This window comes from Petaurus breviceps, unplaced genomic scaffold (assembly GCF_028583685.1).
Source record: "Petaurus breviceps papuanus isolate PSGF00001 unplaced genomic scaffold, PetGlider_PUasm1.0 174, whole genome shotgun sequence".
NCBI classification, from domain to species: Eukaryota; Metazoa; Chordata; class Mammalia; order Diprotodontia; family Petauridae; genus Petaurus; species Petaurus breviceps.
The window spans coordinates 50557171-50584546 of NW_027185761.1; the positions used below are offsets into that span (position 1 = coordinate 50557171).

General features: G+C 49.4%; 1 protein-coding gene across 3 annotated transcripts in view; it reads right to left on the reverse strand.

The window, feature by feature from the left end:
• Positions 1-436: 436 nt before the first annotated feature.
• The window catches only part of ATXN7 (ataxin 7), a 98473-nt gene continuing 71533 nt past the window's right edge, over positions 437-27376 (reverse strand). For 2 of the 3 annotated variants that reach the window (XM_069084186.1, XM_069084187.1), the window contains 8 exons: positions 26595-26853; positions 24938-25200; positions 23989-24071; positions 16174-16454; positions 11221-11419; positions 10720-10841; positions 6884-7865; positions 437-4480 (listed from right to left, as the gene is read on the reverse strand). In XM_069084186.1, coding sequence (XP_068940287.1) covers positions 4463-4480; positions 6884-7865; positions 10720-10841; positions 11221-11419; positions 16174-16454; positions 23989-24071; positions 24938-25200; positions 26595-26853 — 2207 coding nt within the window. In that variant the 3' untranslated portion in view covers positions 437-4462. Of the gene's footprint in view, positions 7866-10719; positions 10842-11220; positions 11420-16173; positions 16455-23988; positions 24072-24937; positions 25201-26594; positions 26854-27376 lie in introns of all 3 variants that reach the window. The other variant, XM_069084184.1, reaches the window with a different exon arrangement.

Genomic DNA, 27376 nt, shown 5'->3' on the forward strand with positions numbered 1-27376 from the left:
TGGGCAAGTCACTTAACCCCAATTGCCCTCCAAAAAGAAAAAAAGAGAAAAAAGTCAAGGACTGCTGAGCCCAGGCTAAGCAGAAAATCCGAGGAGGAAAAGGGAAGAGGAGCTGTGCATGAAAAGTGCTGTAAATATCCAAGAACCGACTGTGCACAAATCCCAACCGAGGGCAGGGCTACATTTCTCAGCCTATCCCACTCCCACTGCTGCTTCTGTAAAAACTGAGGGGGTGAAAAATATAAACGATAACCAGGTAACACGTGCTCAGGCAAAACTCTTAAAATGGACTTTTCTACATGAAAACGCCTTAGAAGTGCTCAGCAGGAGATGGAGGCACCGCTTTCCCTCTGCAGAGAGCCCTGTTCTGGGTTCCAAGGGTCCTCTGAAAAGTCCGTGTGTGACATTACAATGAAGCAGAAACACGTAAGCTGCATTTCATGGAGCCAACCTTGTTTATTGAGAAGTCCTCATTTTATTGCCGGGTTTGGTTCAGTAACAGGTTTGTTCCACAAACTAATTCTTCATAAAGCAAAGCACAAGTTTTTCTTATAAATAGTATAAATTATTTTATTTACAGAAACTTGTTACAAAACAAATAGACCATATATTTCTTTTCTTTTAAATATCCAAAGTAATTTTCTATCCCATGACATTTGTTCATACACTATACAGCAGCCAACCCAAAGTCCAGCTGAGATGCTCATTTTGTGTACAAATTTTCACACTAGTCACACACTTGACACCGGAGATTGCTTTTAGAACCAGGCTCAAAAGAGAGCCAGATGCTTTCCAGGCCCTACATTCACATCGACAGCGTGTAGTGCTCATTTTAAATGATCTGAAAATGTAACAGGTTTTGCACAAAAGGTAAAAAATGATTATTCTCTGCTAAACAGCAAACCCTTAACAATCACATGTAGCCCAACTTTTTCCCAGGGGCAGAAGGAGAGACAGCAGGGAAGTCCCTTGGCAAGAGAACTCTTTACCTTCAGTTACATTTCTCAGATCGTGCTTTTTTTCCTTCAATGTTCTCAGAGGTACTTCTTTTTGTTAGATTTTTGGAGTACAAAATATTTTACATATTCTATTTTAAACTCTGCATTTTATGAGTAAATTAACAAAACGAGACATGTCTTGTAAAACCGCTGGCTGAAAAGATTCCAACTCTTGGCGTTGTGGGACGGTTTATCACCCACCAGGATTGTTTCAAACCCAAATATCTTATTTTAAAATACTTTATCCAATTACCAGCTTAGGTAATTTTTTTTAACTCCTCCCCTAAAATTTTGGAAATGATGTTAGGTGGAAAAAGCAAGCTCCCCCCCCAAATAATAATAAAATAAAAATATATTCAACTTAACATTCAAGTCTTTTAAAGGAGAATCTGTCTACACAGTCCAAGCTTGAAACTAGTTATCAGGCACTTTTCAGTTTTTTTTTTTCATTAGTTTTAAACCACAACATACTAGTGGCTTGTACACACACACACACACACACACATACACACACACACATACAGAGTATGCAGACATCTGCACTGACACGCATCCACAAAACATGAACAAAGGAGAAGCAGTGTGTCATTTCACTAACTGTAGTCTTCTGGGGAATTAGGCAATTTACTAGAAGCAATGCCTAGTTAATCTCTATGAATCCACTCAAGACATTAAAAGGGACAGAGACTTTCATGAGACAGAGGCATCCCTTAAATTGTAAAGTAGGCAAGTTCTAGGACTATTGGCTTGGCAGTGAACCACTTCAAATTATAAAAAGGTACTTACTTTTTTTTTATTAATTAATAAATAAATACTAGATGATCTCAATTGTACCAAAACTGGATATAAGAAAAAAAGACCTGTGCAAAAATACATATTTAAATATGTACAATCAATTTTAACAAAATATGTTTTCTGAAATAGGGATACTTCAATATTTATAATAGAACAAGAAATTCCAAAATAAAGATACAAAAGTAGGTTTTGTATAATTCTTTGTTCATCATTGCAGCAATTTTTTTTTTTAAATAGGTTAAGAAAACTGCAGGAGTTGTCATGAAATTCTATGGAAAGAATATAAAAATTGTCTTGGTTTTAAATTAATACCAAAATCTGTCTAGAAACAACCCAACCACTGCAAATTTGGTTTTGCAAGTTAATTTAATCCAAAAGGTACTTGTGCTACTGTTTTAAATTATCTTAATTATTTATAAGTACTAAAATAATTGTAGGAGAAAATAAAAGTTCCAAGAAAAACCCCAACCCACTAGTGTGCAGTGCCATAGCACTGTGTGAGTGGGCTGGTTTGTGGCAGGCAGGTTTCAAAATGGCTAATTTCCTAATCCGGTTGCTTTATGTACGTACTACCAGGAGACATAATGAAAATGGAATTAAAAAACCCAATCTAAAAGAAATCCAAATGATCAACACTTGCTACTCTAAATATCTACATTATTCGGAATCAGCTCAGACTTGCCACTATGCAGCCTTCTTACTTACTCTGGAGTAACATAATCTTAGACACATCCTATCACTTAAAACTGACTTTATTGCCATCACACTCCCTTCTTGGCTCTGAAACGGAAATCTACCCAAACCCCAAATGCCCGACGTGGAGGGTGCTTGGGCCGGTGGCCGCTCCCCCTCCTCCCCACTCCTGCCTGGCTCCGGAGGTCATCAAGTCATAGATTTAGAGCTGGAAAGGGCCTTGCAGGTCACCTGGTCATTCTATTGGTTTGTCCAAATAACATAAGAAAGCACCCCTTCCCCACAGTCCGCACTCCTCTATCAGCTGTCCTATTTTGTTCTAAAACATTTGGTGACTGATTGCATAATCAATGAAAAAGATCCCACCCCCTGCAAGAAAGAGACTCTTCTGCATCCACTTCTCTCTAAGGGGTCTGCATAAAGGGTCTTTGCTGTTCTGTTCCACACACAATGAGTCTGGAGCAGGGGACTTTATTAGGCCAGCAACCTGAGCTTTTGTTCTATCATGTGTTGGCTTCAGCGTCCCTGAAATGATAGTTCATGACACGGGTGTGGAGGCGAGAATGCACAATGCACCGAGGGGGTTTCTGACCCACAGTAGCAAGGGGGGTCGGCCCTCTGAGAGACACAGCTGACACCCCCCAAGTGAGTGAGACTTGTCCAGCAGTTACATTCTGACGACGTTAAGCCCTTTAAAGATGTCACTCTGGGGGGTGGGGTGAGTGAATGGGAATTGTCCTGGATGGATCTGAAACCCTCTTGGGAAGGGGAAAGCACAGATCCTTGGGATGAACATGAATGAAAAGAAACACTCTGCAACACGTGACATTTTCCACTCCGTGCTGTGCCCCCCAACCCCTCCACAAAAACCCCCAATTAATTATCTGTAGTGACATCACGGGGGGTGGAACAAACAGGGTCAGGTCAAGCTGATGTTTAAAACTGATTTCTGTTACAGTATCTGCAGGAGGCTGAAGAGAACTCATATCACTCACCTCCCAAAACATTAAAAATATGAATGCTCATTTCTGTGGTATGCTATTAATTTCATCTTAAAAAGGCAATTTTTAGAAAATAGAACGAGGCTAGAAGGTATAATCAACCTACTTTGATATGCTGTTTCAATGTGAAGACTCTATGGAATACCCTTGTAAAAGAAATTACATTTCTTTGGAAATCTCGGCAGAGGGTTTTTCCCCTACAGTGATTTTTTTTTTCATTTGGCTTTCCTCTATCAAAGCTAGTTAGCATTTTCATATTCCTTTTAAGTTGCATCTTATTCAAAAAGCACAGAGAATTGCTTTTGTACCATGAAAAGTATCCCTCCAAAATAGCCTATACTCGCTTTCTGGGCATCAATGGCTTAAAACAACTAACTTTTTAAAAGTTAGAAACTCCTGACAGCTCCTTATCCCAAATTACTTGCAAAAGGCTGGGCAAAAATATGGCCTGTTTTGTTCTGCTGAGTTGAGCTACTGTCCATTTTCCACTGCCCGAACAATAAAGCCACATTGTCTTCTGGAGGGTCACTCCCTGTATCTCCCGGGGCGTCCTCCAGAGGGGGGGTGCCTACCTGCTTGTGGATGACCCCAGGAGGACTGACCTGGGGGAAGAAGGAAATCTAGGGGAATGTTCTGCCCAGCCAATCTTGACCCAAGAGTGGAAATGTGATGTCTTTCTGCAAGTAAAAATCTCACAGGTTTGTAGCAAGCAGTCCAGACCACTTTTAACACTGATAAAAGCAATTCTGTGGCTGAACTCGATCCAGGGTCTGTTAAGGGTGTCACGGCTACAGACATGGCTTCAGGGAATTCCTTTTTTAAAACAACAAACAGTCCAGCAGATCTCTACACCTGAGGACCACAGGAAGCTGGGATAAACTCAAAGGCATCGTGGAGTCCAGAGTGCCAGGTGGAGGTTTTACTTGTAGTGAAAATTGTCCAGTTCTTTTCTCACTATGGTATTTATTCCAGCTGTCAGGGACGTGCCTTTGGCTTTGGAGAGAGAGAAGAAAGATACAAAGGGAAAGGTGAGTTAGGCAACATGGAACGTGTCCTTTACTATTTAACATGATTCCTAAGGTGGTGTGCACGCATATGGCTTCAAAAATACATCAAGACATGACCCTGACAGCCAGCCACAGAATTCCAACTGCCTCGAAATCTAAAAAAAAACTTTCCTTGGGCAAAGCGAGGCCTTGAGGCTTGCTAACAGTGCTTGGGCCTGACCTCAAGAAAGCTCCCACATTTCCGTTTGCTTCTGGTCTGGGTTAAAGAATAATTTCATCTCACTGAAGGCATTCGAGGTAGTGTACTTAGAACTGAAGCAAGGTCAAGCTTGGGCACAGGCAGGACAAGATCCCATGCCCTGCAGACTGCATGCAGGGGAAAGGGGAGCCCGCCACCACTCTGGCTCCCGGAAACATCCTGTGGGGCAGGCCTTGGTGGCCAAGAACTGAAGGAAACTTGCCTGGAGATGGGCACCCTTTGGCCCTGATCTGAACCTTCCCTGCTTGGCATGGGCACTCCATTCATGCTTGGGTTACTGCAACTACCAGCTCTGTTGTCCTTGTCCTCAATTCAGCCCTGTGGGGAGGGGAGCTAAAGTGGCCTGCTTTGGAGAAAGCTCGCTCCAATGTGGAACAAAAAACTGAAATCACTCTCAGGAAAAAGGCAATAAGGAGCATTCAGTAGCACTGACATTTATCCCCTTGTCACAAGCCATGACTGGAGAAGTCAGAAGTCACCTTCAGAAAAAGGGTGCCGAGCTCAGGGGCCGAGCAGGGTGCTCCAGCTCCCTTCCATACGGCATCAGCTATAATTGTGAGGCTGGAATGTGCTCGGCAGAAGCGCTCCAAGCCAAAATACAGCTTGTTCCCCCAGAGGAGCCTGGCCTCAGAGTGAGGGGACTGCTCCGATCCAGCTTATCCATGTGGGTGAGGCCGGCACACATCTCTGCAGGGTCCCTCTGGGACTCTGATTACTGTTTCTGATTTGGGATGCACCTGATTTTTATACCTATTACTAATGGTGACCAGAAAACTCAAGAATGCTTCTTTTTTTGGGGTGTCCCACCTGCCTGCCTACCCACCCCCCGCAAAGAAACAACAAAACCCTTCAAAAATGCATATAGAACAGTTCCTCTGAGGGCAGAAGAGGAAATCTGACGGTGGCCAGTGAAAGTTGAAAGTGACTGAAATCAATGATTTCTCTCTTTAGAATTCCGGGTGAGCTCACTGATAAAACTGGGATGGAAGAACATGGATCCAGGGCTCTCTTTTAGAGCACAAATGATCCAAAGTCCCACACTGATGGCTGAGTGAGCGACCAAATAAAGGGACTCTGACTTTCAATGGGGGGATGCTGATTTGTGAATGAGGCTGATGAGGGAGGTGGGAAGGAGGAGAGTGAGGGAGGCCAAGAGCCAAGCGGTGGAAAGACAAGCCGCCTCTCAGGACGAGGGGCAGGACCGAAACTGAGGGCCGTTGTTTAAACAGCGGCTGCCAAAGGTAAGTTCCTTTTTTAACACGTTAATGCAAACATGGGTTAATGCTGATGCACTTTGTCAGGAACCCTTAAAAAGTGATTAGCTGAAAGATGTGAAATATTTATTTGCTAAACTGGCTAGGGGGAAGGAATTATAAATCTTAAAAAAAATCTTAACCATCTTTAAAAATAAAATTATTTCTTTCTAATTCAATCCAGTTCCTGTTTGGCTATCTTCCGTGTGTTTGGTCGAGACAGACAATGGAATGGGCACTAATTTCTTCCTGAATAGTGGCAGATGACGAAGAGGAATGATTTGAAAGTTACCCACTGGTGACAGAGAGGTCTCTGCCTTCGCTCCTCCCCTAGTCGGGTTATGGAGGTCCAGCGGCTTCCAGACCCTCCCTCCTCAGGCCCACCTTCCCAGTTTAGCAGTGATGACTGTTAGGCCCAGGGCAGTGTGTTAATCAGTCACAGATAGATTTTTCTTTTAAAGGCACCATGATTAAAGGCACCAAGGTTCACCTGGAGTTTGTAAACTTTTTTAAAAAATATTTTGATGACTGTATTGCAATACACTTGGTTTCCTCTGCCATTCCATGCATTCATTTTATACATTTAAAAACTTTCTTCTGGGGGGCGGCTAGGTGGAACAGTGAACAGAGCACCGGGTCAGGAGGACCCGAGTTCAAATCCGGCCTCAGACACTGAACACAAAACTAGCCGTGTGACCTTGGGCAAGTCACTTAACCCCAACTGCCCTACCTTCCCCTCTCCAAAAAGGAAAGCAAACAAACAAAGAAACCTTCCTTCTGAGAAGAAGTCCACGGGCCCAGGGCCCAGACAAGGTAAAGAACCACTGATGTACACCAAGGCAGCGGCATGACGAGCTTAGCGGTGGTCCTCCCTTACCTGAGGAAGAAGAGAGTTGTTTGCCAGCCCCTGTGTCCCCGGGATCGGGCCAGGGTGCTTGGTGTGAACGCTGTTCATGGAGGGCAGTTTGGCAACCTTGCCGGACTGGCTGCTGTGGTGGATGGTGCTGGAGCCAGGGGAGCCCTTCCTCTTCTTCCCCAGGAGCTTGTCGAGAGGGGCGTGGGAGTGGGAGAAGCCGCCGTGCGCATTGGCAGCCATCATCAGCTCGCTGGACTGATGGACGAAGGGGCCCAAGGAGAGCGTGGAGTCGCCGCTGTTGACCATCACGCTCATCCTCTTGATGGATTCTGAGGGGCTCCCCATCAGGGGGCCCCTCCCTGCCTGGCCGTGCCTCATGGCCGCAGAGCTGGCTTTGTTAGTCAGACAGTTGAGGCCAATGCTATGGGACGACGTCACGGGGGAAGGATAAACGGTCCCAGGGTTTCCAGAGTTAACCACACAGTTTTTCCTAAAAGAGTCTGTGGAATGAGGAGAAGAGGAGGAGGAGGAAGAGGAGGAGGAAGAGGAAGAGTGTGTGAACAGCGGGGAGCTGTTTTTGCGTTTCTTTCCTGAGCTGCTGCTGCTGCCAATATTGTTACAGTTTGTGCTGTGAGCAGGAGACTCTTTAGGCTTCAAACATTTGTTGGATTTCAGTTTCTGAGGTTTCCCGGATCCCGGGGAAGGTACTGAGGAAAGCACGGAAGGGGCCGAAGGGGACAAAGAAGACACGTGCCGGGCCTGGACCCCGCACGCGGGATCTGTGGCCCCCAGAGTGGGTAGGGGGGCATTGAGTGTTGTTCCGTGGGCTGGTACAGACTTGCTGTTCAGGGGGATGCAGGAGGACGAAATCAACACTGGTGATGGTGACACTGTGGAGGAAACAGAACCTGGGGGGCTCACGCCGTAGGGCGACAGGGGCATGGAATTTGTCCTCTGGGGAACACGCACAGATGCCGAGTTACTAGGTGCTGGAGGGATTTTCCTAGAAAGAGATAAAAGGCAGTAGAAGAACAGTGTCCTTGGAAGACTGGCCCACCCCACATGAGCCCAGGACACTTTTAAGCTCTGCACTACTGGAAGAACCCTTGGAGGAGGGATCCTAACTGTGAACAGGCTCAAAACTAGAGCCCCATAGCCCATGTCCACTGTCCCCTTGTCAGGCCTCCCCCTGGAGCGCACAAATGTCTCCAATCTCCTGTTATTTCCAACTGGGGAGCATGATATCAGACTGCACCAATAAGTATTTACAAAGAAATGAGAGTTGTAGACCCTCTTCAGATTAAAACAGAATAAAAGCCTGTGACTTGTGCTTGTACTCGAGAATCCAAGGCCTGTTCTGCTGCTGTGTGCCCTGCAAGTCCCTCAATCTTTCAGGGTCAGTTCCTAGGGCTGGACTAAACCCCCTCATTTCCTCCGCATGAAGCCTTCCCTGACATTCTCCAATGAGCCCTGCTCTCCTGATGACTTTAGATTTAGGCTACATGTATGCTAAAATATGTGCTTACTTGTCTCTTCTGTTAGAAAGGTATCTGCTTAGAAGAAAGGATAACATAAGTGCATAGTAAACTGACTGACTGAATAGTCATCGACTGATTAAACAGCTCGCATGATGTTAAATGTACATCCTCCTTTCTGTTCTGGAACAGTAACTGGCACCAAACACAAAACATCAGTAGCACTGAAGAGGACCCAGGTGGGTGGACAAGATCCATGCTTTTGCGTCCAGTCTCAGGCTTGGTGGGACCAGTTATTGGTTAAGAAAAAGAAAAAAAGGTCTCCGTGTAGCTGGGCGTCAAACCAGAGAAAAGCCACCCCCCACCCCAACCTCTTCCTGGACCAGTCACCCTGCTTCTGCGCAGTGCTCAAAAGTGGCCACCAGGGGGCTCCAAAAGAGACCTGTGGGCTCCCACAGCATCCCTGCCTAGGAGAATTCTCAGGGCCATTCCCAGTGTGGATTATACAGGGAAGGGGTGCAGACCAAGGTCCTTCATCGATAGAGCACTTGCACGGGGAGCCAAGGCCCCGAGTTCTCATCCTGGTCCCACCAAGCCTGAGTCTGGACTCAAAAACCTGGGCTCAGGGCTCAGCCCCTCCATCTCTCTCTCTGAGCCTCAAAGTCCTCACTCACTTTTGGACAAGACGCTGAAGGTCCCTTAGGGATCAACATCACTTCTCTGCTTCAGTGTCCTCCTCTGTAAACTAAGTGATCCCTACTCCCCAATAAAGAGACGTAGCTCACAGACTGTGAGCTCCCTGAAAGCAGCAACTGCTTTTCTTTCTCTGGCCCTTAGCATGCACGTGGCACACAGTAGACACTAAATGAATGCTTCTCGACTGGGAGACAATCCATAAATCACAGGACTGAAAGCTCTGATGTTCCAAGTTTTACACCCACCTGGCCTTCAAAGGGATACTTGTCCTGTTTTTTTTTGTTGTTACTGCTTGTTTTAATCAACTTCGACAGCCATTCTTGGGTGTTAAGAATCTTTACCTTCATTATCTAACTGAACTCCTTTGTCTTAATCTCTAAAGATAACAAGACTACTAAGCTCTATGAATATCTGACCAAGTCAATATATGACAAAGAAATGCATTTTGAATGGGCCCAGAAATACTGGGCCAATAGGCTGGTGACACATTGCTTTCAGGGTTTTCCATGAGCTTCTAAAAAGATTCCACTTGAGGGGGTGGCTAGGTGGCACAGTGAATAGAGCACTGGCCCTGGAGTCAGGAGGACCTGAGTTCAAATGTGACCTCAGCACTAAACACAAAAACTAACCGTGTTGATCCTAGGCAAGTCACTTAACCCCAATTGCCCTCCAAAAAAAAAGATTCCACTTGATCACAAAAATAAACCTTAGGTTCTCATAGCCAGGGCAGCACTACAGAGGACGACTGCTTATTTCTTAGGAGTCAGCAATAAAGGCCCTTAGCCTTCTGTCACCTTCTGTCACAGAACACCAAGAGACTGGAGCTCAAGTGGCCCAATTTCTTCAAGGACTTACTGAAATACCACTTCCTTAAATGCCTGCACTTCTCAGAGAGAACATTTCTACAGAGGCAGAACTGATCAGAAATGAAACCATCTTCAGGTGGGCAAAAAACAGCATCCACATTCACTGCTGGCTAGGCTTTCCAAGGTCCCTCCAAACTCCAGATCCTATGAAGGACCAATTAAAACTAATAAAAATAAAACCAACACACTATAAACCAGCTTACAGTCTCAGTGGGTAGGGAGAATAAACAAGAAACTGGAACTGGGTGGGTCTGGGGTGAGCGGATGTGGAGACCCTCAGGACTTCCTCACTAATTCCACTAATCCTAAATGAATTATGTCAGCACTTCACAAGAAGTGTGAGTCCTTAACAAGTAATACCAAGAAAGGGGAGCTGAATACCCTCTCTGGTCAGGCAGCCATGGGTTTTCAAAATGACAACTACACTGGTTTATTACCTTGGCCCTTCCTGGCTTTTTCTTCCTGATTTGTGCCTGCTAAGAAGCATAACCTCTTAAGGCTTAGGAGAGAAAACAAAAAGAAGCAACATGGACTTTTTCACTGATTCTGAGAAAGGGTCTCTTAGAAGTCTGGATGGGCAGTTACAGTAAACGGCTCAAGTATGGTCTGGGATTATCCGTGGGTCACAGTGAACCCTGGAGTGGGCTAGGGTTCCAAGAAAACCTACTTTCTCAAGGACAGATTAAACATGTTATCGGAATTTTCATTTGAATGAAAAGATTAAGTAAATCAGACTCATGAGAAAGAAGGAAAATGAAGAACAAACAAACAACCCTCCACCCCTTTCCCTCCCAATCAATGGAAAGAAAAAGGCACTCACTTCCACATCTGGGCATTAAGATGCTTGTCCACCATGAAGTTAAGGGCACATCGGATATGGTTCCACCTCTTATCAAAAACAAAGTAGCCCCTTCCAATCTGCCGACTACCAAATGTGCAAAACTGCAGGAGAGATTAGACAGTGAGAGCGTCCGTTCCTCCACAAAGGAATACAGGCGCTTAACGTCCTTAGCAGCGGAGCTAATTCTCAGAGACTGATCTGAACCCCTATGGCATAGGCTGCGAGAAGCTACAAAAAGTGAAAACACTGATAGCTGGTTTTCCAAACCTGGCACGAGGGAGGACAAGCTTCCATTTCATTGATGGAACCTGTTCATGCCTGCTACGGGCCTGCTGAGGAGGGTCCTGACCCCCAGCTTCCGCTCGGCTGTAGCCCATCTGTATAATAAGGGGGTGGTCCCGGGGTGTCTCAGCTCCTACCCTCCCCTGTCCCTCCAGTGCCCTGCCCATGCTGTGAGGGCTGGATGGACTCAGAACTTACGGATGCTGGCTGGGGGTGATGAGCTGAATAATGACAATCCAGTTTTTCCACAGATTCTTCCTTATCGTCCCCTTCTCCCTCATCGCTGGATCCCCGAGATGCTGGCTCAGTCGAAGGCAGGGGAGGGTGCGGAGACTCATTAGCGGCAGGAGAATCGGAGGGTGCGTTCCCGCTGGGTGGGGCCAGGAAGCCTGGAGGCCTGGAGGGGCAGACAAGGCACTGCTATGGACTGCCGGACACAGAGATGGCTGCACCTGCTCTCCTGCGCCTGGGTCTGAGCCCCTCACTCTGTCAGGGCCCCCAGGCCTGAGGACACCCTGTCTGTGAGAGGCCCCGCTCTGTGCAGGGGAGCTGCTGCCAGCTGGGGATGAGAGCCTCCCATCCACAGATCACTAGCACGGGACTTCCCAGGTCTCCCTATTTCTGTCTCTCTCCTCTCCCTCTCTCAACAGAGCTGCCCAAGGAAGCCTCCCAAGGGCAAAGTCTGACCTTCCTCGATCAAAGGCAGACCGAACAGCTCCGTCCCTCCACACATTCTATAGTCCTACGGGTGGACGTCCCCCTCTTTCCTTCTAAGTATGAGAACCCCGTCCCTCTGGGAGGCTCAGCTCGGGGGCTGCCACCCCTCCCCAACCCACCCAAATCACATCCTCAGCTCTCATCTCTACCCCAGGGGGTGTGGGCTCCTGGGGGGCATGGATCCTTCTTGTCTGTGTATGCCCCTGTACTAATGTGAGCCTGGCATTTAACAAATCTTGTGGGACTGAAATAAGTAAGTACAATTTCAACAACCTGTAAATCATGTCTGGATGGCTAAACAAAGGATGGATTCTGGATGTAACAGAGATGCTGAATATGCACACATACACATGTATCTACACACGGTGCCTTTCTGCTCCAGAAGAGACTGAGCATGAATCTTAGAAGGGCTACATGCACTGACCCCCTCTGGAAGGGACCTGTCACCAGGGAAGGCCAGGCAGGGGTAGGTGACACCGTGCAGAGCACCTCCAAGACAGAACATCTGAGGGCATGGCAGAGTCGGCCTCATCACGGGCTCTGTCCCACCAGGGATGGTGATGGCTTTGTCGGCCACAGCTCCTCTCCAGGACCATCTCCTGAGTCCCTCTGGAACAGCCTACCTCCCACCCCTCCCCAACACACACATCCTGGAAACACAGATGCCAAGCTCTTCTACCACAGAGGCCACAATCACCACTGTCTATTTACAAGAACTCTCCGGGAAAACTTTAGGGAGGAGATGAATCATTTGGCCAGGTGATTGCCCAAGCAGGGGTTCTCCCAGCTCAGCTGACCTCCCCCTGATACTACCTGAAGCCTCTTGAGCCCAAGCACCCGCTCAACTTCTTGCCGACCTCTTCTTAGGGGGCAGTCATTTAGCACCTCCTTGCCTGGCCTGGAGCAGAAGGGCCCTCATCGGAGGGGAGTACAGCTCCCCTGGTGGGGGCTCGCTCTGGAACCTCCTCCAACATGTGGCAGCCAGGGCTCCCATGGCCTCTCCCGTCTCTAGGGACCTCGGCAGGTGCAAGAGGCCACTCCCTACCCTGGTAGACGTGGTAAGGGCTCAGTCTTGGTCATCTCAGACCTTAGTGCCACCACTGGATCTCCTCGTCCTCAGGTCACTGACCCCATCTATCACCATGAAGGCCCCAAGCCCAGGGCCTGGTCGGGCTGTTAACAGCCTCCACTGGACACCAAGCATATGTTTTAGGTACCACAAAGCTCCCAGCCCTTCCCAGGACATGGGCACATCATCTCTTCCTCAGTCAGAGCCTAGGTCCCTGCTGGCTCAAGCCCTTCCTTCCCCAGTTCTTGAAAAGACAGGCCCCATGGCAGAACTGCAGGGATCCTGGTAATGATGCCCATCTTACACCCGGCCAACCCCAAGTCCCTGTGATTCAGCTCTGCCATCCGTGGAGACAGCAACCCACTCCCCACCCTCCCATCCCTAACCCCACTGCCCTCTTTCCATTCCATTCTGTGCTCTGGAGTTCCAACTCCACCGGTAACAAACCTCCCTTTACCCCAGGACTCTCAGCTCTGTTCACCTTCTTGAGCTCAAGGAAACTGGGCTTAATCAGCCCCGGCCTTCCTCTCTCCAAGACAGGCGGCCTGACAGAGCCCGGACCAGAAGCAGGCCTAAGGGGTGCTTGCTGTCCTCTCTTCCCAAACAGTGGCTCCAGGTCCTTGCTGGCCTCAGAGGCCCCTAGAGCCCCTTCTGAAGGAGGCCCTGCCCTGCTACCCTGCGGAGGACAGTACGATTGACATGCTTGTGTCTCCGCTGAAGCACAGGCTGGCCCAGCAGCCACCCCCACTCTGATGACCATTGATCATCCTCACCCCGCCTTCATCCCTCCCTGTTCCCCCAGCCTCAGGCCCACTCTGATCGGCTTCCCTCCCTTAACCCTGGAGAAAACGCTAACTCACGACCTCGCACATCCCTGGCTATCCTGACCAGGCCAACCCCCAGCTTGGGTCACTCCCTACATCTATCTGCTGGAGAAAGCTAACAATGGAGTGAGCTGAGAGCTGCTGATACACAGAAGGGCCCAAGACAGGCCTGGGGCCATGATGTCCAGTATCTCTGATGGTGTGCCCCATTGTGGCACCTCCCAGAGGCCTCTGGGGCCAATTCTCCCCCCACCCAAGCTCCTCTACCTTCTGTGAGCCCCCAGACCCCTTGTCTACACTGCCTCAATCCTCTCCTCCTCCTCTCTCGGAGCTTGTCCCCTGGCCAGCCTTCCTCTTTCCCTTTCCTCTCACTCTGCACACTGACTTGACTTCTTCCTTGTGCCTGCCTTGTTGCATACCCAACTTTCAGTTCTTAAAAAGCCTTTTACTGGCCCCTGGCATCCTCCAGCCGTTCTTCTCCACAGTACAGGCTGTGGATCTGGGAGTTGAAGCACTAGACCAGGGCCCTATACTTTCTCCCTTCCAAACCACTGCTCTGCCTTGTCATCTGCCCCTCACCCCCAACACTCAGCTCACACCGCTCTCTCCAGATGAGCCAGTTTTCTCGGCCTTCATTTTTCTTGACTTCCCTAAAGCTCTGAGCCCTGATGGCCACCGGCCCTTCCTCCTGCATTCTGGGACACAGCTCCCTCCTGGTTCTCCCGTATGTCTCTGGCTCCCCTGCCAGGCATCCATGCATTTCCTTCCTAACTCTGCCCTTCTCTTCTCTCTCTCTGCCTCTCAGTGATTTCATGTGGCCTCTTGGTCCAATTGGGAGCTCAACACAGATTACTTCCAAATCTATGTATTGAGCCCAAATGCCTTTCCTCAGTGCAATGCCCAGCACCTCTGCCTGCATCTCCAGCCAACATGGACAAACCGGAACTCTCCACATCCCCCCCGAACAAACAGCTACCTCCAGCGGCCCCAGTGTTTGTGGCTGGCCACACCACCCTGTCCCCCAGGAATCACCACACTCCCTCCGCCTTCTCTTTCTTTGTCGCTGCATCTAGTCAGGTACCGTCTTCTACATAACATGGCTCCTCCTGACTTCAGGTGCTCGTTACCTGGGGCCTGGACTACTCCATTAGCCTTCTCCTCCTTCTAGCCTCCCTCCTTCCATCCGTCCTGCACAGAACAGACAACTTCATACTTCTAAGACAGAAGTCTGACCGCGTCACTGCCCTCCTCAAAAGTCCCCAGGGACTCCCTGTGGCAGGACAAGATATAAACTCTTCAGATGGACATCAAAGCATTTTCCAATCTGGTTCCCACCTATTTCTCACAACCTCCTTTTATGTGCTCTACATGCCAGACAAAATGGCCTGTTCCTACAACATTTCATCAGCTGCCCCTGTGCCCGTGGACACTGCTTCCCAAGGCTGAAAGGCCCTCTCCACTCTCCTTCAGCTACCACGCCTAGACTCTTCAAAGCTTGTGTTCACCCCCCAAAATCTCTCCGGCATGAATCTGCTCAAGGACACCTTGTCTAGAAGACTTCAGGGCCTTGCACTGTGCACGGCACATGGTAGGTGCTCATGAAAATGTCTACACAAGTGTCCCAAGGACTACATACTGCACCTGCAAAGACTGAGGCAGTCTCTGGTGCTGTACACGGAGAGAGCTCTTCCTCAGTACAAGGGAAACACCAATCTCTCAATCTCTCCTTTGCTCCAGAGTTTCAATGTGAAGTCCTCAGATCAACAGGGCTAAATATATGTCTGTGTATATTCAAACATGTATGTGTGCATGTATTTATATGAATGCAGACATAGATGCCACACAGACCTATGCCTACATATGGTGTAGCTATGTCTATCTAGGTATCTATGTTTATGAATATACAAATATAATATGTAGACAAAATCATTTTTTCATTGCTGAAATTCCGGGGACACTTCCCCAGGCTGAAGTCCTGAATGAAGGGGAAAAATGTGACTGTTTGGATGCCATAAAAGCAAAACCATCCTCCCCTCAGGGTCTAGATATATGTGGGGGTGGGAGGAGGAGGGGAGAGAGAAAACAGCAGAGGGCATTGCCATGTGTGACCAGCAACGTAGCTCACAGATCCTTAACGTTAAGTTGCTAGAGGAGCCTGTGAAATATTTCTTTTGTCCACCATACTGCAGGAAATGCCCTAAGCTCCAAGCAGTGATTAACTGCACTGGCTGAGACATTCTCCCATGGTGAGTAATGTTTTATTGAACAAGAAACCAAGAATCTCATCTACTTCGCTGCTCACTGCTTGGGACTCTCCAGGAACAAGGCCTCTTCAAAATGAAATCCTGGGCTATTCAGCCTTTTCAGAATCTTGCAGGGCAATCAGCACATCAGAAATTAGCTCATTACCCTAAAGATACGGTCATGGTGTACACCGTATCCCAGCACAGGTAGAAATTTAACACCAAAAGGCTCTACATGCCCCTGTCTCTCAGAAAGTCTGGGGAAAAACGCTTTCCAAAGGGTGAGGACGCCACTGACCTTGGAAGACTGGGGTTGTGAGGTCTGGGCTTATTAGACACTAAAGGCTTTGATTCTGCAGGAATCACTCCATGAGAGTTTTGGTGCAGTTCCGGTGACGTCTTGGAAGGGGAGGCGTGTGGTTCCCTGAGAGGTGGGATCTGCTGCAGCGGTGGCGGCAGCTGCTGATCAGGATGGCGGAGCAGCTCCTTTTCCCTGCTTTTGTTTTTGTGCTCGGCTAACAGCACATCGAAGCGTTTTCTGCGACCCTGGACGGCCCTCCGCTGGGTCAAGGAATGTGTCTGCAAGGCAAACAGAACAGAGGCTTTCCTGAGAGCCTGGCAGAGGGCCCTCGGCGCTTTTAGCGCAGCCCCGCAGCCAGAGCCCAGGGCAGCTCGATGCTGCCCCACCTCTGAGAAGCTGACCATGACCCCCACGATGACGCTCTTTTCCTCTCCTGCGGAAGGAACACTTAACTCAAGGGCCATGCTTCTGTTATGGAAATGCAATGTGGTTTTCCTCGAGGATCAAGAGGAAACAGGAGTCAGTAAGTGTATTGTTGTGTGGGTCAGGAGAAAAAGGGCCATATCCCTGACGTGAGCCCACCAAGACCCGGCCCGCTCTCAGGCCAGGAGGCAGGTCCCCTCTCTGGGCCGTCTCAAAGGACTCTGCTGGAAAAACACCTCCTTCGAGCATGGTTAAAGCTAGAGCTTTTTTTTTTCCGATTAGTTCAGGCGATAAAACGCCTCTGAACAATCCCCTCTTAGTAAGTGCCAGACTCTAAACAACCCAAGCCCACTCCTTCCCATGAACACACCATGCCTTGGAGCAGCACACCAACGGTGGGGACGAGGAGAAGGGGCAATGCCCGTTAGTAAGGACAGAAGGAAAGTGAGGAGGAAGCAAAGGAAAGCAAACACCTCTCCCCCGGCAGGCTGGACAACCTGGCCACGGGCCACTGAGGAAAGAAGAGCCGAACCTGGCCAGGACCGGTGATTCTGCTGATAGGGAACGCTCCTCCCTAAGCAGGTCAGCCCCTTCCCTGAAAGCCCGAGAGTCTGAGAGCGGCCGAGACTAGCGCACCAAGAGGCGAAGGGCCTACCCAGGGTCAGAGAGACAGCACGTGCAGCCGGGGGACTTGAACCCAGGTCTCTCTGACTCTGAGGCCTTCTCTCTAATCCATCCACCAAAACAGCCTATTTCTTAAATGCCCTTCTCAATGCAATACAAAGGCAATGGGCCACCTAACCCCCCACAGGAAAAGCTGGTAAGAAACTGCTTAGATGACCTTGAGCTGACGAAGTTCACCAGTCAGGGTGCTCACGGGGACTGGCAGCGAAGGTGGATGGCCTACATAGAGAACTGACCACAACAAGGAGAAGACCTCCTGGGAAAGTGCACAAGGGGGTCAAGGGTTCCAAGCAGTTCATCATTCCAAGGGATCCCCTTTTAAGAACAATACTCCTTTGATATTCTATGGCTGGGAACAGGACAATGTCACCATCTCAGAAGCACCAACATTTCAGGTGACAGAAGGGGGTTAAGGGAAGCAGATTTGTGGTGGAAATAAGGGGACTGTGCAGATGCTAACTTCCAAGAGGAAGCAGTTAAGACATCACGAAGAAACCCTGTGATGGGAAACAGATCAAGCACGCTGCCCTGCTACCCATCAAAGGCATGGGAGGGGAGGGGCCAGAACAAAGTGAAATTACAGATGTAAGACTGATGGAAAGACAAGAAGGTGTGGAAAGTAGCCTCCCACCAGCGAGGCTGTGGCTGCATCAGGGAAGATCAGAGGGTCTCAGTGACCCCCCCGCCCAATGGAGAGCTGGAGTGACCCTCCCCACCACATACCCGGCATCCTTAGGCCCTCGTGAAGGAGCCCGGCCCACCTCTTGACAGAGCACTGAAGGCCTTCCTCTTCATCAGCCCAAATCTGCCTCTCTGTGATGGGTGATCCCTCGGGGCGGGGGGGGGGGGAGGCCAAGGGGAAGGAACGGGCATTACTGAATGCCTCCTCTGTGCCAGGCCCTGCGCTAGGGGCTTCACCAACATCTCACCCACTCCTCACAACAGCCCTGGGAGGCAGGCAGCAGTGAGGTGCCCTGCCCAGGGTCACACAGTGAGCAATGCCCGAGGCTAGTTTTGACCTCAGGTCTCCCTGACTCCAGGCTCAGGGCTCTATCCACCACACCATGGAGCTGCCTCTCTACGAGAAACTTTCATGTCGTCCAGACAGTCACCAGCCTGCTCTCCCACACTCACCTTCCTCTCTCCAGAATAAACTCTGCCACTCTCTTCAGCCCATTCCCCTACTCTGCCCATGATACCCCTGCGTGGCCTGGCCAGGGCCGAGTGAAGCAGGGCCCCACTGCGTGCTTACTTCTGGAGGCCAAGGCTCCCTTGACAGACGCTGGGACTCCAGCCTTATCTCTCTGGCTTGCCCTGCTGACTCCTGCCTGAGCCCACCAAAACCCAGACCACTTCCAAATGAGTCATGTAGCCGTGCATCTGTGAAGTGGATTCTGAACCCTAGTGTAAGTCTTTGTACCGATGACCTCTACTGAATCCCATGCCAGTGCTCCAGTCGGTCAAGACCTTCCCAAATCCTGCCTGTTTCCCCCATCCCAGCTGTAGGGACTCTTGCCAGTCTCAGAAGGTTGCCACTGAGGCTTCTACCCATGTCACAAAAGACACGGAGGAGCGGAGCAGAACTCGGTAGTGGGCAGCCTGAATGACGAAGGGTCTAGAGACTGTGTGGAACCGTGCTCGGCCTCTCCTCCCCGCTTCAGGACTCGGCTGGGTGGGAGTGTCTCTGGAAGGCCCTTTTCAAGCACTCTCCTCGGCTGCGGGGACCTTTCCAACTGTGGACAGGCCTCTATCTGCATGTGCTCTCCCTGTGAGAATGAAATACAGAAGCGGGCTCGTCTGCATCTTTGGGTCCCCAGCATCTACCAAGTACTCTCCTGGCACATAAAGGCACTAAGCAAGTGTTTGTTGATGGGCTTTCCCTTGATTTTGTTGATGGATTTTAAGCTCACATGTCCCAGGACTGCTCCAATGAAGATCTTCTCCTCCTTCCAGACAGACATCCAATCAGGGAGGGTTCATTCTTTGGTTCTGGATCATTCAACCAGGTCTAAATCCGTCTACCCTTCCTATATTGTCATCTTCCCAACAAGAACACAGTGAGGCTTGATCAAGCACTTGGCTAAGATCAAGGCCAACTCCTTGAGCCGCAAGTCCCTACCGAGCAGCAGAAAATGCTTGTCAGAGTTAAAAAGGTTTGTCCAGGGGACCCGTCCTCCCTGAGCACAGGCAGAGGCTTTCTCTCTAACTCTTCAGGAACCATCTCTCTAATATGTTCAAGAACCCAGGTTCAGAATTCTGCTCATTTTCTTCTTCCCAAAAATCAGAATCCAAGATCACAGATTTAAAGCTAGAAAGGCCCTTTGGAGCCTGAGTCTGATGCCCTCATTTTACAGATGAGGAAACTGGAGTCCAGGGAGGTGAATACATCCCTAGCCTCAGGTCCCAGACTGAGGCCAGATCTGTGCTCTGGTCCTCCTTACTCCAAGCCCAAAGCTCCATCCCTCCAGCGCAGGCCACAAAGTCCTGGGGCGTCTCTCCCCATCTCCAAGACTGGGTACTCCAGGCACACTGGCCAGTGCCCTCATTCCTCAGGTAAGGCCGCTCATCTGGGCCAGCAAAGTGCCCTGCCACTCATCATGTGCAGCTGGTGCTCTGTGGCCACTGCTGGACTGAGATCAGCCATTTCTGTTCTGTCCTTTCCAGTCCCAAGTCGTTCTTGGCAAAGAAAAGAGATGCCAGGACAAGCTGCAAGCAGAGAGACCTGCACATCAGGATGGTTTCCTGACAAAGCGGGCAGGAGCTGCTCCATTTCTGTCCTTGTAAGCCCAAGGACCATCTTTGTGCCTGGCACACATGGGTGAAAACAAACCCTGCCACCCCTGACCCCTTCCTTCCATCAGACAGGATGACTGCCACAGAACACAAGATCACCCAGTGCACTCCCCTCATGTGACTCAGGAGGACAGGAGGGGAGGAGGAATCCAGACCCACAGGAAGGAAGGGGCAGAGCTGGGCTTGAGCAGCGGTCTTCTGACTCCAAATCCAGCCCCCTTTTCATGGCAAAGAGAAACCTGGCACTCCTTACAGGGCTGTGCCACACTTTTCATGGCGGACCTTCCATCCTGCTTTCAGACCCTAGATAGCTTCAAAACTGTTGAGTTCCTTCGTGAGTTCCCAGTTAATCCCCACTGACAGTCACCCTCTTTCCTCACGGAGATGGTTTCCGTTCTGTGGCCTCATCACTTTATTTTCCTCAGGGATCCCTGTAAATATCTTCATCCCTCCCCAAATCGAGTCCATGCACACTCTCCCAGCTTCCCTCAGCTCCCTGACCACAAAACCTGGGAGGAAGCCATCCCTGCCTCCTTCCCTGCACACCATTTCCACCCTGACAGCCACTTTCTCCTTGGTGTGAGCAGCAGATCCACTGTAAAACTATGCCGATGGGTTCCTCCGCATCTTAAGGAGGAGGGCCTTTTTAAAGCAAGTCAAGAAATGGCGAGCTGCTTTCCTCGTCTCCCAAATGAGCCCCCTACGGTTCGTGACCTATCACACCTCTGTGCCACCATCTCTTGCCATCCAGGTGGCCTGCTGCTGCAGGATCCAGACACAAGATCATTTCTGGCACTGCCTCAGGTGCTCACCATCAAGCCTCCCAAAGCCACCTGTAAGAGGGACACAACTGTGTGGTTTGAAGTCAACGAGCAGAGGAAACGTGGGCCTGGGCCAGCAAGTGAGGAAAGTAATGTGCCAGTCCAAGTATGTTCCATGTGGTCTGTCTTTCATATTCCAATTAAAAATGCCAAATACTAATGACAAGGCATGGATGAATTAGGCTCAAGTTTTTATTCTGAAATATAGATTAGAGAAATCCATGATGCTGCAGCCCATTATAACCCAGTGACCTGTCCAAAGGTTAACTTGCTCCATTTCTCCTAACTTCCCTAACGGCACCAGTCTTTGAGGTTCAAAATGTTGCTGTCGACTTGATACCTGCCTCTATCCTGCCTCGTCCCCCATGACCCGTCTGTTATGGAGCAGTGTGGATTTTGTATTGGGAACATCTTTCATGTCTTCCTTCCTTCTCTGCACCATCACTCCTCTAATGGAGGGCCTCACTGCCTCACCCTTCAACTACTGAATTAGCCTCCCAACCGGCCTGTCGACCTCCCATCTCTCATTTTCCCAGGCCTCCGTCCACATAACAGCCAAAGTCGTCCTCCTGGTACACAGGTCTGACCAAGTCCCCTGTTTGTCCAAGTGCCTCCAGGGCCTCTCATTGCTTTGAGAACAAAACGGAAACCCCTGAGTCAGATACTAGAGGCCCCAGCCTCCCCCATCCAGCTTTGTTTCACACTCTTCCCCTTTTTACAGGCTTATGTGCCTACCCAACTAGACCACTGACTTCCAGGAGGCCTTGCCAGCCCCATGTCCACACCTTCACAAAGGTTGGCCCTCATTCCCTCCCCGCCACTTTTGCTCCCAGGCTCAATTTCACTGCTTCCTGCACCAGCAAACTTTTTCTGATGTTCCCAAAGACCAAGTACCTACCACTTGTAATGAGGGCCTGCATACTAAAGTGGGGGGAGTGAGCATGGAGAGGAGAAAATGAAGGTGAGAGAAGGGAGAGAGATGAGGTGGCATCATGGGTGTGGCAAGTGCGTGGCTAGGAAAGTTAGGGAAGAGGGATCTCCCCAAGGTCTTGATCATGGGTGCCACAGACAGAAAGACTCAAGTGGGAAGGAGGAACGAATCTACAGGGCAAGACAACAAGCTTGATTTTAGTCATGGAAGATGTCCTGTCAACAGCTGGAGATGAAGGTGTGGAGCTCAAGCCTGAAGATCTAAGTGCTGCTGAGAGGGGGCAATGGAAGCAGCGGGGAGGAGCGAACCTCGGGGAGCACCCACCTGAAGGAATAAGGAAGAGGAGGACAAGCCAGCGGAGGAGACAGAGGAAGAAAACCAGAGCAGTGTGGAATCTCTGAACCTGCAACAACAGGCAGAAGGAAGGGGCCGTCAACAGCGTCAAACCCAGAGGTCAAGTCAAACAGGAGGGGAACAAGGAAGGCAGCTCGGTCGGCGGAGGTCACTGGGGATGTGGGGGAACAAGGAAGGCCAGCTCGTATGTGCAGTGCCTCAGGGGAGGGGGCTGAGAAGAGAGAAGATGGCGGGGAGAGGCTGGTGTGGAGGTGTCAGCTGAAGGAGCCCCAAGCGCCAAGGGAAGGCTTTTTACAAGAAGGGCTGGGAGACCCGAGCATGTCTACACACAGATGGGAAGGGGCAGACGGCAGATAAACTCCTGAGCGTGGACTAGAGTCAAAATGCTTTCCTGCAGGAGAGAGGAGGTGACTGGGTCATACACAGCAGACAGGCACTTGTGAGGTAAAAGGTAAGTTGGTAAAATTCTTGCAAATTTAAAGTCAAATTCTACCAAGGGGGAGCTAACTGAGAGGCCCCAGGCAGTGGAAGTGGTCCCATCTTTATGGCCAACATTCAGTGAAAATGGAATTTTTGATGTGCACATCTAAAGGACTGGCTGACATCTTGCAAGGGTAGTGTTAGGGTCTGAAAGGCAGGAGAGGACTTAAGTAAACAGGAAAATAAATCAGAAAACCATGATGTAGCCAAAGAATCTGGGGCTTTTCCAAGAATCTGACTTCAGAACACAGTTCAGTTTTACAGGACTGATAAAGCTAGCCTGTTGGGCAGTGTTTCCCAAAAGTCCAGCCCTTGCAGATACCAGTGAATCAAACGCACCCGAGTCTGAGCAGAGTAACAACTTGACTAGACTGTGCTTGCCTATGCTAATATTAAGGGTCTCGTGAAAATGAAGGCTTTCGTGATTGGCTCATGCATGAGTCATCCCTGGGCTTCCAAATATGTGATACAAATACCAGCTACTTGGAGAGAGAAAACAATGCACAGACAGATGGAGCAATGTTTTTCTGACTGCTTCCACCCTATTTTTTCTATCTCCCATGAAAGAACCCTTGGGGACCACAGCCTACCCAACTGAGCAAAGCCCTTTTATCCCTGGATAGCTGTGGAGTTCATCTCAGCCAACCACGGTCAGCATCTGCTAATGCTTTTAGTCATCTTATCTCCTTCAATGGCTCAACCTATAGATCAGGGTGTTAGTCAAGATAGGAAGTATCAGAGAAGATGTTTCTGAAGAAAGCTGGCATGCTAGAGGACTTCTGATCTTGTTCTGACATTAAAGACTCATCGAGGGGGAGCAAGGAGGTTTACTTGTGCTTGGAACTACTGGACTACAAAGCAAACATTAAAAAGAGAGTGGAGAAAAATGCAGCCTTATGCTTAAAGAATTCTCTGAGGATGGATTTTGTAGGCTATGGGATAGCTGACTCAAAAGGTATTAATATATACTGAAAAGCATTCAATTTGGTGCATTAAGGGGACCTAGATATTCCTTCAAAATCAATCTTCAGACATGAACCTCCCATTTTTATTTATGTAAGTAGGAGCCCCATGCTCTGAAAATTAAAGCCTGGGAGTGAGAGGAGGAGGGAAGGGAAAGGGGCAGCTGCTTTCTCCTGACTTCATTCTTTGCTACAGAATGCTTGAATTGGGTCATCTGGACCAAGCTCCTGAGCTCCCTGAGTCACGGCTCATTAAACCAAAGAGCTAAGGAGATGCTTAGGAGAGAAGCAGGATGCATTCATCAACCGCCTCGATTTCAGAGCGCACACAATACCGCGATTCAGAGGGGAGACGGCGTCCTACCTTGCACGTCAAAGATCTAGTGCACGGCTTCTTGGTCTCCACATCAATGACACCACAATATATGTCAGGATCAAACTCTCTCTCTGTCAGGAAGATACAGACAGACACATTACAATAACCCCTGGGATACTCCTAAGGTGCTTCTTGTTCCCTTCAGTGGTAAGATGATTAATTATAATTTAAGTTACAAATTCCTCTCTAGCAATACTTGTGAAACTATAAACTAATCAATCCACCATATATCAGTATTGATTTGAGGGGGAAAAAAAAAGAGAGCCGTGATTGTGTTTTCTCCAAGAATCTTTCCCTCTCTGGGCCTCGACTGAGGGTTGGCTTTGAAGGCCTCATTCCTATCTCTGATCCTTGTGAGGAACTTGAAAGGAGAAGGAAGGATCCCTGGGAGGGCAGCTGAAGGTACCTCCCTCATCACTGCAAAAAGACACTGAAAACAATGACATAGCGTTCATCAACAGTGGTTAAGCCAGGACACTTTTGTGTTAGGTTACCCAAGAGGCCCTGGGGCGGAGAAGACAGAGGGCATCCATTGGCATCAGAAGCACTGGCCTTGAGTCCTGTCGGAGTCACACTGTGACCAGGGTTAAGTCACCGAAACTTTCCCTCCCTAGGGCAAGTCCCTCAGACTTCACAGGAGCTGCCAGTCTACGAAAGTTCTGACAAAGGGAATTTCCCACCACTGAAGGAATCACAGGCCCAGAGCAGAAAATCAACACCCCCCCCCAAAAAAAAAGCCCATAAAACCCCCAACAACACAAAAACCTATACCCAGAGAAAAATCCCTTGAAGTCAAGGGAATACACACGCAGCCTCTGGTCATGCTGACGGCTCAACAGGAAGCAAGGGGACTGCCTGAGCTGATCTGCCTGGGCCCTGAGTGCCTCTACTCTCTGAAGGAAAGGCAGGAGGGAGAGAGCAGCAGACGCAAAGTTACCTGATAATCTCTTATGTAAAAACTTCCTATTATTTGAATGATCTTCTGACTTCTTTTCCAAAACTGGAGGGGCAGGAAGAAGGCCTTGACCATTCAGTATCTGTCCAGGGGAAGGCAAGGGTGGCTTTGGTATTGAGGGACAATTAAGGCCAGTCTTGACAGAGGAACTCACAGTAGCAGAGGCAGCCGAACCCAGAGCAGTTTTCAGGAGTGCCCCATCCACCTTTGGGTGGATCTTTTCCACCTTGACTGAAGGCGTCAAGCTGCCATTGATGGAGAGAAAAAAGAAGACAGGCATCTCAGAGACGAGCCGGTAATGGGGGTCTGGTCCAGAAAAGGGTTCTTAACCCAAGCTTCTCAAGTGCGTCTAGGACACCGGACACAGAGACAAAGAGGGAAAGGCCTCTTGGGGATGGGATGGAGTGCAGGAGCCGAGGGAACGCCAGAAGGAAACACACCAGAGACAGCGGAACCCATGGTAGAAAGCCCACAGACACAAGGCAATGTGGTGCAGAGGGAGTCAAGACTGAGTGTCTGAACACATCCTTGTAGGGTGTCCCTCGGCAAGTGGTGTCAGTTCTCAAGGCCCTCTCTCAAGGAAAATTGCTAAGCCAACTTACAGGTGAGATGCTCACCTCCATCAAAGGAAGGCTTCTACCTGGGAATTTGTAGGTCAGAACAAAAAATAAAACACACAAAAACCCTAAATCTGTAAAAAGCCAGTAAGACCACCTGGAGAATCCACATGGGGAAAACCTTCTTAAAAACAATGTTCTCAAAGAAAAAAAAAAGGATAAAATTAAAATATAGAAGTCTCACAAATTCAGCACAACTGGAAGAAAAAGTCATCTTAATTATAGCAGTTTGCAGTATTACAACATCATAATTCAAACTAGGCTACGAACATGTTGCCAAGAGCAGAGGTCCTCTGGGAGACTGCCAATGAAGGAATAAAAATCATTTCAAATGAACCTATCAATTGTATGCAAAATCATTCTATGGTTTTTAAAAGCCTTGTCTCACACATGTTTTTGATAAGAGGTTTACCAAAAGGTAGACTCTAGCCTAGCTCTGTGTAAATGTCATCAATCCCAAGATGTGCTTTTACAGGTTATGTATGACGTCTTAAACCACTCGCTGGGGGGTCATTTAGCTTGGCTCTCTGCTCTGTGCCCAGGGCGGTGATGTCCTGTGGGGTTGGGGGCTTCACCAGGGGACAAGCCATGGCAAACCAATGCCCCTGGACACGGCTGCTTCCCCATGCTGGCAGCCTGCTGCTTGGGGGATCTGCCCCAATTGGCGTGTGCAGTCTGCCCTGAGCTGGGGAGGCCACCAAGAAGCTGACAGAGATATGGGGCTGCCTCCACTGACTCTGGAAGGCTAGCATCTCCCACAGCCAACACGGACTTGAGCCAAGAAACTGCCCCCAAGTGAGTATCTTTCTCTTTGCTCGTCCCTCACGTGCTATGCCCAAGACCTGCTTGGGGGGGAGGGGCATCCTCCTTCACCTCCACACCTGCTTTGGCTGGCAGGATGCCGCGTCACGCACCCAGGACTGCCTCTCTCTGAAACAATCAGCAAACAAGGCGACCCTCCTCTCACTTCTCACACTGCCCCAGAGCCCTATCTGCTCGCTTGTGACAGAGAAAATACTCACATTTTATCATGGGGAATTCGGCTGTGCTGCACCGGATGCATTGGCCTACTGTTTCCACTGAGCTGCGGCTTGTCTTTGGGCGATTTCAACAACTTGGAATTGGACGACGGCGCGCTGATAACGCCTCCGCCGCAGGAGCGGCCGTTCCCACCGGCGCCGCTGCTGTTCCCTTTGCTTTTTGACAGGGAAGAAAAGAAGGAATACATGGAGGAGGGAGGGGCTGTCAGAGGGGGCTTGTTGGAGGAGCTGTGTCTTCTCTCTGAAAAGCAAAAGACAAACAACCCAACTCACTTGAGTCTTTCTTCCTATCAACACCTAGAAGATGGATCCTCCCCCTGAAAAGAGTTTTAAAAGAAAATCCCTCCACTGCTCACACCTGGCAGGCTCTGAGAGATCTCCAGGAGCACGGGTGCTTCTGGGTGAAGCAGGCGTTGGTGCTACTAGCCAAGGGTCCCCATCTGCAGGCCACACTTTGGTTCTGGCCTTGCAGAACCCTCGTGGTTCTTGCCCATGAATCTGCCTGCACCCAGGCTCTCCATCCGAGTAGAGCTCACCCACTGATCTGCAGCCATGCAAAGTGAGCCTCTGGAGGGCTTTTCTCTCTTCCTCGTACCCCTCCCCAGGCTCAGAACATGGGCAATGGCTAAGAAACAGGCCGTGCTGAGCAATTTTCTCATGTTTTTGTCATCACCCACTAACATGACACCATTAGAAATGTTTCTGGGGTCATCTTATCATTGTTCCTTAAGGATTTGTACTGAAATTTCCCGGTGAATCGCTTC